The sequence below is a fragment of the Aulonocara stuartgranti genome (genome assembly GCF_965226115.1).
Source record: "Aulonocara stuartgranti genome assembly, chromosome: 1".
In the NCBI taxonomy this organism is placed as follows: Eukaryota; Metazoa; Chordata; class Actinopteri; order Cichliformes; family Cichlidae; genus Aulonocara; species Aulonocara stuartgranti.
The window spans coordinates 36364905-36378932 of NC_138939.1; the positions used below are offsets into that span (position 1 = coordinate 36364905).

General features: G+C 40.6%; 2 protein-coding genes across 3 annotated transcripts; both read right to left on the bottom strand.

Moving 5' to 3' along the window:
- Nucleotides 1-907: 907 nt before the first annotated feature.
- On the bottom strand, nt 908-5177 carry foxr1 (forkhead box R1). 2 transcript variants are annotated; one of them, XM_082517490.1, is made up of 7 exons: nt 4176-5177; nt 3934-4026; nt 3075-3304; nt 2619-2687; nt 1895-2022; nt 1484-1716; nt 909-1321 (listed from the first exon to the last, which is right to left on the bottom strand). In XM_082517490.1, exons 1-7 carry the CDS (start codon nt 4330-4332, stop codon nt 1293-1295), a joined length of 939 nt encoding a protein of 312 aa, XP_082373616.1. In that variant the 5' UTR covers nt 4333-5177; the 3' UTR covers nt 909-1292. The 2 variants fall into 2 exon arrangements, with proteins under 2 accessions (XP_082373617.1, XP_082373616.1); XM_082517491.1 differs by lacking the exon at nt 2619-2687 and having other exon boundaries at nt 908-1321.
- Nucleotides 5178-5270: 93 nt separating this feature from the next.
- Nucleotides 5271-12872, bottom strand: LOC309696120 (V-type proton ATPase subunit d 1). The gene is made up of 8 exons (XM_082517262.1): nt 12656-12872; nt 11460-11631; nt 11043-11221; nt 10473-10552; nt 9025-9102; nt 8698-8874; nt 8443-8520; nt 5271-6344 (listed from the first exon to the last, which is right to left on the bottom strand). The coding sequence occupies exons 1-8, from the start codon at nt 12780-12782 to the stop codon at nt 6183-6185; spliced, it is 1053 nt and encodes a 350-aa protein (XP_082373388.1). The 5' UTR covers nt 12783-12872; the 3' UTR covers nt 5271-6182.
- Between the last annotated feature and the right edge of the window lie 1156 nt (nt 12873-14028).

The following is a 14028-nucleotide window of genomic DNA, read 5'->3' on the forward strand; positions in this document are numbered from 1 at the left end:
CATTTCGAGCAGCCTTTGAATTGGGACAGTTTTTGTCATGTCGCTGTGACGTAAGCGGCTTTAAAATGCAGCCTTTAAGGCGGCACGCCCGTTGTGCTCCGACAGTGAACGTGACTAAACTATTGGGGGGGGGGGGAGAGAGAGAGAGAAAGAGAAAAAAAAAAAAAAAAAAAAAAGCCACATGTTGCCATATCATTTTGTGATTGTCGACATGGTACATTTGTCCACCAATAGGAATTGAGTGTTTCTGTCTTTTTTCCCCCCCACTCACAAGCAAAGCGTGTTTGCTAGCGCTCTCCTTAGAAAACAGTTTTTATTTCTTCCCGGTGTTCTGACAAACCATCCTACTTTGGCAAAACGTCTTACCGCAAGTAGTTTATGCACATTTCTGCTGTCAGAGGAATTCCAGCACCAATTTAAGGTTTGCCACTTCATTTTGCCCGTTGAAGTATGCATGTAAGTAACATTCACAAAGGTAGCATGGTTTGGCACTTAATTTTACCTGTCAGAGTGTGTGTAGCTGTTATTAACAAAAGTAGGATGATTTGCCACAAAATTTTAAGCAGTTTAAGTATGCTTGTAGGTGACATTCAAAGGTAGGTTGGTTTGACAGTTAATTTTACCGGTCAGAGTATTTTTCTAGCCAATATTCAAAGGTAGGACAATTTGCCACTGAATTTCGTGTTGTGCGCATGCGCAGAAACAACAGGTAGGACTGTTTGCCAGGTAGGATGGATTCCCAGAACACCGGAGTAAACGCCACTGTTTTAAGTGTCCTATCAACACAATTTAAAAACTGGTGTATAGTTTGAAGTCCACACGTTCGACCCAATAATGATAATTTAAAAAAAAAAAAAAAAAAAAAGCAGCATGTGTAAGATACACGTACTGGAAAATTTACTAGGACTCCCCTATCATGCAACTGTCTTTTTTCCATCAAACACTCATTAAAACAGCAACCTACAGGTATGTTAGCGCACTCATCGCCGACTGTCCGAGGGAGGGGTGGGGTCACACGTTGAAACAGAGGCGCAAGGCAGCCCAGGCGGGGAAATTTTGCGACTCAATTTTTATATCTGATAACAAAACTATTCAGATAGTTATGTGGTGAATGAACTACAGTTACACTTTCAAGCACCGCATCTGAAATTCAAGCACTTTTCAAACCTTGAATTTGGTTTTTAAGAAGACAGATTAATACATTTGGACTAATGAACACTGCATCAGATGGCTCTTTTACACCACGCTTTATTATGCTACTGTTTAATGCACATTTCCCCCTTTAACTGAAATCACATAGGAAATAAGCTCCGAATTATATCTGAAACAAAAAGAAAGCAGTTACACTCAAAATAAGTTTTATTCCAAAGCCATTTCTTTACATACGTGGTACTAAACTGGAGTTCCTTGCCATTATCTTACCAGTTCTGACAGTAAACTGGAGCTATGAGCTTTCCTCACATTAAGATTGCCTTCCATTTACCTGGGTGGGACATGCTCTTCTCCAGCTGCTTTAAAGATTCTCCTGTCAGCATGTTGATCTCATCCTTAAGGCGCCGCTGGCCATCTAAAGTAAGGTGCCAAAAACATGACTTCCTCTTGCCATCTCTGCACAGCTGGTTGCAAGTTTTGCGAAAACTGCTGTTGAAGCACAAGTTGTGTCGGATAGTGTTCTTCCAGCCGTCTGGAGCTGTCTGAAAAAATGGGAAGTGTTCTCTGGGAACAGGCAGAGATTCACATCAGATAGTGCAGCAGTTTTATCCAGTTCAAACATAACTTAAATGAAAAGGGACCCATCTGATGTTTTGAAAGACTTAATCATGCCTGATCAGGTGTTTCATTTAGCATGCAAGGTGAAGTAACCTTGTGGGCAATTAGACAATCAAATCCTAACCTGGTGAAATTGTAAATCTGCTGGACTTTGAAGCTCCCTGTATGGCTGCTCTTGAGCGCCAAGGCAATGAGGATGCAGTAATTCACTGGTGGACGGGGCCAGCAGCCTGGTTTAAGAGGCTTATTGTCCTGAAAATTACACACACACACACACACACACACACACACACACACGATTGGAGACCAAAACAGCCAATCACATTTTTTTGCATCCAAGTCTGTGATTGGCTTGTTTTGTGGCACAAATATAACAGTGTACAGAAAGAGTTGAACACGGACGGGCAGAAATGTTGAGAGTGCAAGCAACACATTGCAAGCAAGCGCAAATGCAAAAAAATGAGCGAGAGGGGCTGTTGTGTGTGTGAGATAGCAAACACTGAAATGCATTTTTGCACGCAGCAATTAATTTTGTTTTAGCTTTTCTTCACTCAAAATTCCTCCTATAACAGAATCATAACTGTTTTTAAATGCAGTTAGAGCATAAAGATCACAACCAGCCAAAAAAAAAAAAAAAAAAAAAAAAAAAAACCAAAACATGCATTTAAAGCTTCATGATTACAAGACTAACCACACACACACACACACACACACGTTCTCATTTTAATTCATTTGGACAAAAGCCTGTCTGAGGAAAAAAGGGTCCTCAAGACTTCAAAAACGGCGAGTAATGAGCTGCCTGCATCCCACTGAAGGAAACTGGTTCAGGTCTAAGATATTGTTCTCACCCTGGGCTTTATGGTCCTCGCCTTACGTCTGCTCTTGACGGGTTGAGAGGAGTTGACATCATTCTTGACCTAATCATCAGTGATTGTCAGATTGACAGTTAACAGATACAGGTTGTTTCAATCATTACAGGATTTTTAAATCCAATGTTCTAAATGTGTATTTAAATAGATGTAAAAGATGTGGAGACTGAAATCACTTTTTGATTAGTTACACCAAATAATGAAAGACTGGGCCTGTGACCCATGTTTATTGGTCAATGGTAATGCATTTGGTCTTTAATGCCTTGGGATAGCCCATGAACACAAAGGTTTAATCCTACGCTTACATGTTAAATCCAGAAAATAAATGAAGTGTTCATTGAGACTGCACAAACACTCAGCACTCTAAGTAAGGTTGCCGCTGCAAACAGAAACAGGTGATGCATAATAGAGTGGCTGTGAGCGGTTAGTGTGTACCGTGTACTCAGAAGAAACTGATTGCACCAGCTCCCCCTGGAGAGGACCATCATGGCAGGAAAACACCTGGCGCTCTGCTGTCAGTGGACATTGGGTCTCCAGGAGCCTAGTTTGGCTTTCCTCAGCAGGTTCACACACAGGCCCCACGTCAGCATTAATCTCGTTGTACTGGATCGGGCAGGCAATGTTGGGATTCACCAGCAGCCACAGGTTTGGTTTCACAAAAGTATCTGATGCACAGAAATATTCAGTTTGCTACAGTGATCACTTAAGAATAATTTCTCCAACACATGAAGCCAGAAGCATAAAAATCAGAGGCAAGAGTGTCATGCGGATGCTTGTTTTCCAGATAGGACATTAAAAACCACATTCTTTGTAACAGTTTCCCTCCTTTCACAGTACACACACACTATAAATAAAATAAAATTGGAAAGCAGAGTGGTGGAGCAAAGTTTTGACAAGCAGGCATCTGCTGTGTTTGTCCGTCACTGTGCATTGGCCCGATAAAGGAAGGATGTAAATGCATACTGGTAGGCTACCAAAGCTGAGCATGCAACACTCAAGCACACGCATACAGCACTGTAGTGGCAAACAAAGCACAAATAATTTCAGTACGGTAACAGAACTGCATCCTTGTGTATTAGAAGAAACGTGCTTTTAGGTAGAAAATAAATAAAAGGATTTCAATCAAATCACACACTTCAGTGTGTAAAGCAGCCCAACGTGTGTCCTAAACTGACTGTTTGTCATTTCATTCAAACACTACACAAACCACATTTACAAAGGCAAACTAAGAAACAGAGTGATTGGAAGGAGTCATTCAGTGCTGAGTTATGGGGTGGGACTCAATGCAGCTCACCTGATGTTTTATCGTACCAAATAAATTCATCTTTCCTTTTCGAGGTTCTTACAGAAGGCCTCTGGACCACATACTGATCACTCACTTTGTCATCTGTCAGAGACACACAAACACACTAACACACAAAATACACACCGTCTGATCTTCAGATTTAATTCCTTCTGAAATGGCAAGTCAAAACTGCTCATCCATATGACATGAATAAAGAGCAAACACTACTGAAGAAAAAAAAAATCCATCACCATGATATAACTGGTCAGTGGTTGTAGCCAGTTTCAGTTCCTTGTCCATATCCCAGTCAGTCAGACCAACAGAGCAATGCAGGTCAAAGAGTTGTGCTTTGGTTTTAAGCTGTAAGGTCATAGCTGAATGCATTTCAGTGGTTTGGTTCCTCTCCATGCAACAGAAGCTCTTAAATGTGGGGACCTGCAGACTGTCTATACAACAGCTGGAGCTAAACAGCCTAATTGGACACAATTAATCCTAACAGGATGCAGCCTGTGACGATTGGACACATTTAGGTCTACAGTAAGCAGAAATTTCAATTCAGGTGTAAAAAGTCAAAGTAAATAACACCTTCCAAAAACAAGATTCTCAATCTGAATCAATTAAACAGCATCACCTGTATTATACATATACATATACACACACACACACGTATATACATATATATATATATACACATATACATATATATACATATGTATATATATATATGTATATACATATATATATACATATATATATACATATATCACATTGTTGTGACGTTATTCTTTTGCGCGCCAAGCCATTCGTGCATTTATGAAATTCCAATGTTGCAAGGACAATATCAATTCTGCTTGCTGTTTATTAAAGGGTTACGGTTAGGGTTAGGGTCAGGGTCTGTTGATCGGCGGACAGAGGCGGTTTCAAGCAGCTTAAGTACAGTTTTTTGTTTTACGCCAGTTTTTCCCGAAGTCGCAAAAGTATGACGTCACAACATTCTGATTGGTCACTTGCAATGTTGATCCTGGAACAACATTTAGTATGATGATCTGGGAACAACACCAACACGAGGATATCAGATCAACCCTCTTAAACTGAACACAGCTCTGCCTGCTTCTGCTACGTGTGAACGACTTTTTAGCTGTGCTGGTCTACTCTTCACAGCCAAATGAAGTCGGATTGCCTCTGTTAATTTAGAAAACCAGCTCTTGCTGAAACTGAACAAAAGGGTGACAGAAATGCTAAGAGTTTACCTTAGATAGATAGGTAGGTGTGTGTGTGTGTATATATGAGGAAATTCCATAAATTCTATCCGGTGGGAAATTTAAAAACTCAAAATAATGTCACGGTTCCTCGAGGTCTACAGACCTGCATTAGTCTGTTTATTACTCTGTCACATTTACAATACACATTTCACAAATAACAGATGAAAACAGTAATAAATCCTTTACAGCAGGAGAAAACAAAAATCAGATAGTCATCATTAAATATCTATTTATCTTTGTATACTTTAAACATGACGTCTGTCATCCATACGCCCCGGATACTGACTCATTCCACTTTATTCACAGAATCTTCATGCTGGATCAGGAACACTGAGCACAGAAGTTCCTGTTCAGCCGTTTCATTTTCAATATTTTAGAATATACTTAGACAACAAACCAGGAGGGCCTCACACATTTCACTCATTGGTTTTGACAGAAAATCACACTGACCACCAAACATGCTGAGAAAATGTAGCACTACCAACAGAAATCCACATTAAAGACAACCTGGAGGGATGTTTTCATGTTTCAGCACTTGGAGCTGCACAGGCTGAGACAACGTACCGTGTCCTTAGTTTCTGGTCATATTGAATTGCAAATTCTTCCACTGCTGTTTTGTTTTGTTTTTTAAAAACAGCTGCCGCGTGCAACATAACACAAGGATTGGAAGCAAGTGTTTGAAAGTCAAATAAGTTTAAACAAAAATGTTGCTCTGACAAACCAGAATCATGTCATTCCTTTCTATTAAACAAAAAAACCAAAAAAAACCCCCCAAAACTACAGTACATCCTTCAGTTGTATTTTTGTGTGTTGGATCATTTAACTTGACAAGCAAGAAAGGAATACACACAACAGCAACTGTTGAAAACCAATTTACACCTACGAGTGAAGAAAGTGGGACTTGAGCATCAAACCATCTGGGCCTTTATCACCAGGCTGTGACTGTGGGGAACAAAAAAAACCAACTGAATGAAATGATGGTGGGAAGAAGACTGCTTAGAAGATGGGAATATAGTTGTCGATCTTGGCGCGGTGCCGCTGGGCAATGCACTCGGCGATCCAGACGATGTTCCTGCACTCTTGCTCCTTCAGCTTGACGTAGGCGTAGAAAACACTGAAGTGGAACTGGTTGAGGAAGGCCAGCTTATTCAGCTTCACCTACAAACACGAAGGAGGTGGAAAGACAAGGTTAGTACTGACGTCAAAGAATAAAAAATGAAAACAAAAGACGTGGTTAAGGTTGACACAAAGTGATCCAACTTCAATCTCTCAATTAGCTCAACCCAATCTTTTCTAAACTGGCAGTTCAGTTTCATTTATATTTCAGATACTCAACATTGCACAGCTTGTCAGGTATTCCTTTACTCAAGATGCTGGACCAAGCTTTTTTTTTTTTGCACACATTGCAACTCAAGTGAAATGGTAAATGGACTGATTCTTCTACAGCACTACTCTGCCAGAGTGCAACATTCACCCATTCACATGAGCACTGTCTAACTACTACTCACACACATTCACACTCTGATGGATGCATCTGAGAGCAACTTGTGGTTCATATCTTGCCCAAGGACATTTGGCATGCAGACTGGGGAGAGCCAGGGATCGAACCGTCAACCTTCCGATCAGTAGATGATCTACCTCCGGAGCTACAGCCGCCCCACATGTCAACGACTTTACATGACTTCCACACAGGAAACTAAACACAAAATCCCAAACACCATAAATATCCATGTTGTCTAACAAAAGCAGAAATTTGTTAAAATCTAGTGTAAAAGGTTCTTAGTCTGAGTGACAATTATGCACATTTGTTGATTTTTCCTTTAAGCAAAGCCATCCTGTAACAACACTATGATAATTATAAGAAAGGACATTATTTGAAGATGCTCAAAGTTGTAAATAACAGTTTTTTTTTTCCAATTGTGGCACTGATTGGCTGAGTGGCAGTCATCTTTTCTGCCTATAGAATAAACTAGTCGACTAATCATCACTAGTCTTTATCAGACGTACCAGTCGTTTAATGGTTTTACATTGACGCCCAATGCCAGTAAATGTTATGCAGGCGTCTGCCACAAGATGAAGCTTCATTGTTGAGAAACAACATAACTCTGTTAATCTAGGCCTGATCGCTTGTTAAGACTATTACTGTTAGTTCTTTTAAAGGTGAAAGATCGCGGATACAAGCGGAAGAAAAGAGCTTTCTTCAAAGGATGGATGGGCTCTTCTTTAGCACAGGGTAGAGCCCAGCTGAGGCAGTCGCTTCTGGGTACGATGTTCCGACCAGGCACGTCCTACCGGGAGGCGGCACTGGGGTACACCCAGGACACGCTGGAGGGATCATCTCCCTGGGGTGGCCTGGGAACACCTCAATGTGTACTCACTACGTTTTCACAATGCGCATCATTCATAATGTGCCACACTTTACCATTGTTAATTTGTCATATTTTAATAATAGTTGAATATCTTTTGTAGTAACCATAAGTATCGTCTTGATGCATGCTTGATCATCCAGGTAAGTAAATCCCCAAAGGTCGATTCTGTTCATCTGGACGTTTTCAGTGGGAGAAATGCTATGACCAGGTGGAAAGAAACAACCTTTGTATCATGTTTAATATTGGTTTATGTGTTTTTCCTCACTGTCCTTTGGAGTATAACACGTAATGCACAATGTGGGGTGCTGCACAGTTAAGCGGCATGATTCATAATAAAAGAATGTGAATAATGGTAACAAATGGCTTTATTTTGAGCATTTCTGGGGTTCTCAAAACCTGATATCGGAGTGTTCTAGTTGGACAGTCAGATTTTTTCCTCCCCTTTTACTTTCCTGGCTTGGAGAAATGACGGGCTTCAGACCTGGAGCTGTTCCAGCAATCATCATGGGGATGTGAGGTGTTTGGATAATAATATGGACAACCTGTGTGAGGCGGTTAAGGCTCTCACACAGTCAAATAGTTGGATGTGTGTAGTGTTGCAGTGAGACGCAGCCACACTCACACCATGTCGTGACTGTACTGGCTTTACTGGCATGTAAGAAATTCTGCTGTATGAAATATTCTGAAGGCAAGACAAATCACTGAAAATGAATCTAATAACCACACATACAAACCTGCATTAATCCAGCAAAGTTAAAGTCAGCATGCTTGAAATAATAACAGCTTTGAACAATTAGTTCAAATGTAGAGGTCTGTGACTATTACACGACAGAGGTTAATACTGGGTGTAAAAAGGTCTTTGTGAGTGAGGGATGCATGTGCTTCACCTCATGCTCAAAGAAACGGTCCTCCAGGGTTTTATCTCCCGGGTTGCTACCGGCGCCCTCAAACAGCAGCTTGTACTCCTGAAAATGCAAGAACAAGTTTATGCTTTAACACAGACGTTAAACTGAAAGATTGAACCTCAATGGACAATGACAGACACCAAAGCACAAACTGGAAGATGAAAGTGAAAACAACTTGAAACATATGAGTTCAATGATGTTTCTATGGGGAATTCTGCAGGCCATTTCTGAACTTACAGGGTAAAAATCAGCTACAGCCTTGACCTGCTCATAGTCATCGGCACGGGCCAGCTGAGCAAGGCCTTCTGGGTAAAGCTTGCCACAGTGGGGAAAGAGTTTGGCACGGTCCTCTTTGGACAGCTCTGTGCCAAATGAGTTGATGGTGATGATGAAGGCTCTCCTGTCAGCTTCAAACTGCAGATACAGAGGCGAAGAAGAACAGTGATGAGTCAAGTTAAAGATGCTTCAGTGTCTTCGTGAGCAAACCTGCTCAGTGATAAAAGACCTCCCAGAGAACCAGAAGGAAGACTAGTGACACGTTCCTAAATCAGACTGAGGCCTCACCTCCAGAATAGGACACATGGTGTCAGCAGTCGTTCCTCCCAAGTTGGAGCAGAACTTGTAGAAAGCCTCCAGATAAGCCTGAGAGAACAAAATCTACTTAACGTATTTTACATGACAACTTTACATAAATACATAACAATTTCACGCCAGTTCTGAATTTAAACTATGTAACAACTAGTCTGAGCTTGGAAAGAAAAGCGTCTGGACTTCTTTAAGTAGCTTGAAGATGTTTCACCTCTCATCCGAGAAGCTTCTTCAGTTCTAAGGTCAAATGGAGAGTCCCAGATTTAAGCTCTGTGGGGGTAACCCACCGAGAGGGACAATGGACCCCCTAATGATCCTCTACCTAATCACATGAGCCAAGGTGTGAAAACGGGTGTAGGTCACAATCAGCCAAGGTTTCGGGTGAGCTCATTGTGAAACCTGGCCCCACCCCATCATGTGATCATGTGAATTGTGACCGACACCCGTTTTCACAACTTGGCTCATGTGATTGGGTAGAGGATCATTAGGGGGTCCATTGTCCCTCTCGGTGGGTAACCCCCACAGAGTTTAAATCTGGGACTCTCCATTTGACCCTAGAACTGAAGAAGCTTCTCGGATGAGAGGTGAAACGTCTTCAAGCTACTTAAAGAAGTCCAGACGCTATTCTTTCCAAGCTCCTTAGACTACGATGACCTGGATGACTGAGAACCTTCACAGATATATAACAACTACTTTTAATGCTTCCATTAAATATTAAAAATATCTCCAACTCCCACGGGCACAAACTGGTTAACTTGTTCTTACTGATACAAAATCAATTGTCAGAAAATACCACATGCTTTACCATATTCTGTGTTTCTCTGCCCATAATGATTTGGCCAGACTGGCAGACTAACGGGATGTTCACAGGACATTGGTAACTTGCAACTTAATACCTCCTGGTTATTCAAGTGAAAGCTAGAAGTCTGACAATTTCTCACAGAATCACAACTTATCTGCCCTCAGCTTCCAGACCGACATCCACAGGACTATTAAAACCGTTTATTCTGTGACAAACGCTGGAAAGATTAGGAGCTACAACAATATCTGCAGTTGTCTACTAGAACACAACTGCCAGAGAGTTAATTAAATTTCTATACAACGACATGTTGATTTATCAGTATTAATGTTTAGGTTGGAACAATTGTGCTCGACTACTGCTGATCTTAATTATTTAATTTTAATTGGTTTTTGACTTGTTCTTCTTCTGTTGGAGTAATTATGGTCTTTGAATTTCTGTTTCTTTAACTGAGTTAACTTCTGAGTTTCAGCTTTTACCGTCACATTTTTGCCTTTTTTGCTGTCATTTTATTTATTCACTTGCTTATGTGGACAGATTATGCTTTTTGCAACACATTGTGATTTCACCTGGAATGACATGCACTGTATAAATAAAGCTTAGCTCAGTTATTAATAAACTCTACCTTGTAAAGGGTGTTACGAATGATTTCAATGTTCATTTCATCCAAGTCCTGCTCAGATATGCAGTCCTGGAAGAACGCAGCTATTGAAAAGAGAAAAACAAAAAAACAAAACAGAAATCAATATTTAGTGTTTTCCTCAGCTTTGGCACCATCTCCTGTTCAACATAAGACATCACAATTCAGGTTTTACACCCCTGCTGGTTGGTATGATAAACAGATGTCACTACAAATGTGTCGCATACAGACAAACATTATGTTACTGCTTTGAAAAGTGAAAGCTAAACGCTACACCGACTGAAGGTGTGTGAGAGTTACCTTGACCAAATGAGGGTGACAACTTTCAGCCAAACTATAAGCGAGTCACGTCTTTTTTTTTCTTTTTTTTTTTAAAACAGGAAACCAAAGAAAGAAAATTAATAAACTTTAAAAGGGCAGAGAGCCACCGTTGTGAAAACCAATTTGAGTTTTAGATTTAGGGGAGTGATAAAGCTTTTTTTGAGGGCCTGTTCTTATTGCATAAAACCCCTGAATATTATTATGATGATGAAAAAGTCATATACAGATATTCACCCAGTGGTGTGTCCACAAGGATGGCATTGTAGAGCTCGGCGGGGGTCTGCGCAATGTTGACCGCCTCCATCTGTTCAAAGCTGCCCAGCGGGTGACACTTGGGCACCAGCTCAGAAATGGCCCGCTGGTGCAGAGTGCCCGTGATCAGCAGGATGACGTTATCGATCATATAGCTGTAGCTAAAGCCCAAAGGAAGGAGGGGAGGGATCGTCACAAATGTTCTACACTGTTATACTTTATAGAACAGAGATGTTACTTTACCGATTAAGGGCAAATACTTTACAGTACTTCAAAGTACTGCAGTGTCTACTGTTATTTACATGACAGTGCCAAATTTTAAATTAATAAATAATATGATATTCAGAAATTGTGCTAACAGACGTCCGTACTCAATTCAACTCGACAGGTTTAGCTTACGTGATGAAGTCCATGAAGCTGGCCAGCGGTTCATATGACTGGTTTCTCATGTGGCGAAACTCCACCACCATCTTCTCCTTTAGCTTGTCGTCAATAACGGACACGGTGAGAGGAGACGCCTCGTTTGCCAAGAAGCTGCCATAGTCTGTGCTCTGCAGGTGGAGCTTCAAGTCTGAAGGACAAACAGTTAGTCAGGACTCTATTATTCTAAGGATTAAGTTTGAAACTAGAACTGCTAAAAAGGTGTGGCTATAAATCTAGTTTTATATTAACATACAAAGAAACATATAGTTTCTTTGTTTAGATGTTGGCTAATACAACAAAAAGCAATATGAAGGTTTCCCCATAATGTTACCTTACTTGGTTATTTAAAAATTGTTAAATGTAGACTTGCAGTGTTGTACGGCAGCTTTTATTTTCTATATAGAATTTTGCATTTCACTGACAAGATATTTTTTTGTCTTTTCAAACCAATTTCTCAACTGATTTGCGGTCCAACTTTCAGCTGCAGTGCCCCTGCATTTGTTGCTGTTCCTGTCTCTCAACCCAACTGCTAACTTGACTAGAAATTTGGCTACCTGGTCTTGGTTGTGTCCTAATCTGTCTCACGTTCATAAGTCTCTCTTGGAAAATAAATTTTAATCAAACACCTTGAAGGGATTGTTGTAATTTGACGCTGAAATGTAACTGAACTGAATTCATCCCTGCCCGCTCCGTGCAGGTGAGCATAACACAAGAAGCGTCTGCTATAAGAAAATCTCAGTTAGCTAGTATTAATTAGCAAGATATGAACCGAATGGTCACAGAAAAGGTAGAGAAAATGTTATTTGTTTGAAGCATCGATGTTAACAGGAACACTGTAAAATCTCTTCTGACTATAATTTCACTTCCCTTAAAACTGGGAAGTGAGCAATAAACAGCAATATAGCCGGCCCTTGCTTGGGTTACTTTAAGCTAGCTACGCAGGATACAGACATATGACAGCAAGCTTGACGAACACAGTCTCAAATAATTTCACTTTAACGTGTGGCAGTTATCGATGTTGAGCTTGGCGACTAGATTATAACAGAAATTGGGACGACTTATATCGACAGTAAAACAGAAACTAACGTTTAACAGCTAACTAGCTTTAAGCTCTAGCTTGTGGAACTAGCTGGCGTCTAGCTATTAGCCGCTAGCTATCCATTTTAACTCACCTTCCAGCGTCTCACACTGGACGAGATTTAAATAATCCGCCTGCGACAGTATTCCAGCTTTAAAACCTCTCACCAGCCCCTCCAGGTAGCCGTTATCGACATTAAAATAGAGCTCAGAGAAAGGCATCCTGTCCGACCGTCAGATCCGTCTCTGCCACAGGATTCACTTTCAGTCCGGCTGGTTAGCACTAGCATCAGCTGACTGAACCACGTGACAGTCATCTGATCAGTCACCTGCTCATGATTCCATTACTGTATTGACAAATGACTGTAGCTGTTTGTATTCACAGTTTGCTTTATTACCAGCTCTGTTTCCAAAGCACATGATATTTATATTAGTTTTTGCATTACAATCCACACAAATAGAGGAAAACAACATGAGACCAAGTCTGTCACAGTCAACAAGCTGTTGTTGTGGCACCCTGAGTATTTTGAGCATCAAGAACAAGGTCCCCCCATCATCTTTTTTTGCTATTGTTGTGACAATAGTTTGCATCATAGCACAGAGCAAAAAAGCTCATTTGCTCCCACCTGATGTGATGTTAGGGCGATATTTAGTTTCGCCAGTAGGTGGCAGTGGTGGCTCAGATAAACGGGTGACTGGCAAAATTTACGGTGGCCCCTAGAGACAAAGCACGTACAAACTCCAAAACACATGCAAATTCCAAAACACATGCAAACTCCAAAACACGTACAAACTCCAAAACACTTGCAAACTAAAGAACACATGCAAACTCCAAAACACTTGCAAAATCCAAAACACTTGCAAACTAAAAAACACATGCAAATTCCAAAACACGTACAAACTCCAAAACACTTGCAAAACCCAAAACACTTGCAAACTAAAAAACACATGCAAATTCCAAAACACGTACAAATTCCAAAACACTTGCAAAATCCAAAACACGTACAAATTCCAAAACACTTGCAAACTCGAAAACACATGCAAATTCCAAAACACAACGGAAGTGCTCCAGGACGCTAGGGGCAGTGTTGAGCTCGATTTGCAAAATAAACGGCAAGTTTGTCTGTATGGGACGGTCTAGTCTCCGTCGCGCTTCCCAGGTTGCCTAGCAACCATGATACTAACCGCTGGAAACGTGTCATACAACTTAGTTTGACAGAAATGAGGGAGAACATATTTCATTTGTTTGTTTGTTTCTACAAGAGCTTTGTGTGATTTGATAAGTATCTGAGGCTGAGACCACAGGACAGTAAAACATGATTTTTGGGCTTCATTTCTGTACTGAACAATTATTTCAAGATTAGTTAGTAAATAAGAATTAGCTGATGTTGTTCATGAGACTAAAGTCATATCACTTTGGTAATGTAAATATAATATGGCCAATATTATAGTTATTATATTAATCATT

What these genes read in the sequence shown, in the direction of transcription:
- foxr1 (XM_082517490.1), bottom strand. Translation starts at nt 4,332, where the DNA reads ATGGAGAGGAACCAAACCACTGAAATGCATTCAGCTATGACCTTACAG. An exon ending in CAGTTTCTTCTGAGTACACG is followed by an intron (nt 2,688 to 3,074) that starts GTACACACTAAC and finishes ACTGATGATTAG; the next exon opens with GTCAAGAATGATGTCAACTC. An exon ending in CAGATTTACAATTTCACCAG is followed by an intron (nt 1,717 to 1,894) that starts GTTAGGATTTGA and finishes GCCTGTTCCCAG; the next exon opens with AGAACACTTCCCATTTTTTC.
- LOC309696120 (XM_082517262.1), bottom strand. Translation starts at nt 12,782, where the DNA reads ATGCCTTTCTCTGAGCTCTATTTTAATGTCGATAACGGCTACCTGGAG. An exon ending in CCATGTGTCCTATTCTGGAG is followed by an intron (nt 8,875 to 9,024) that starts GTGAGGCCTCAG and finishes CTGTATCTGCAG; the next exon opens with TTTGAAGCTGACAGGAGAGC. An exon ending in CTGTAGCTGATTTTTACCCT is followed by an intron (nt 8,521 to 8,697) that starts GTAAGTTCAGAA and finishes TTGCATTTTCAG; the next exon opens with GAGTACAAGCTGCTGTTTGA.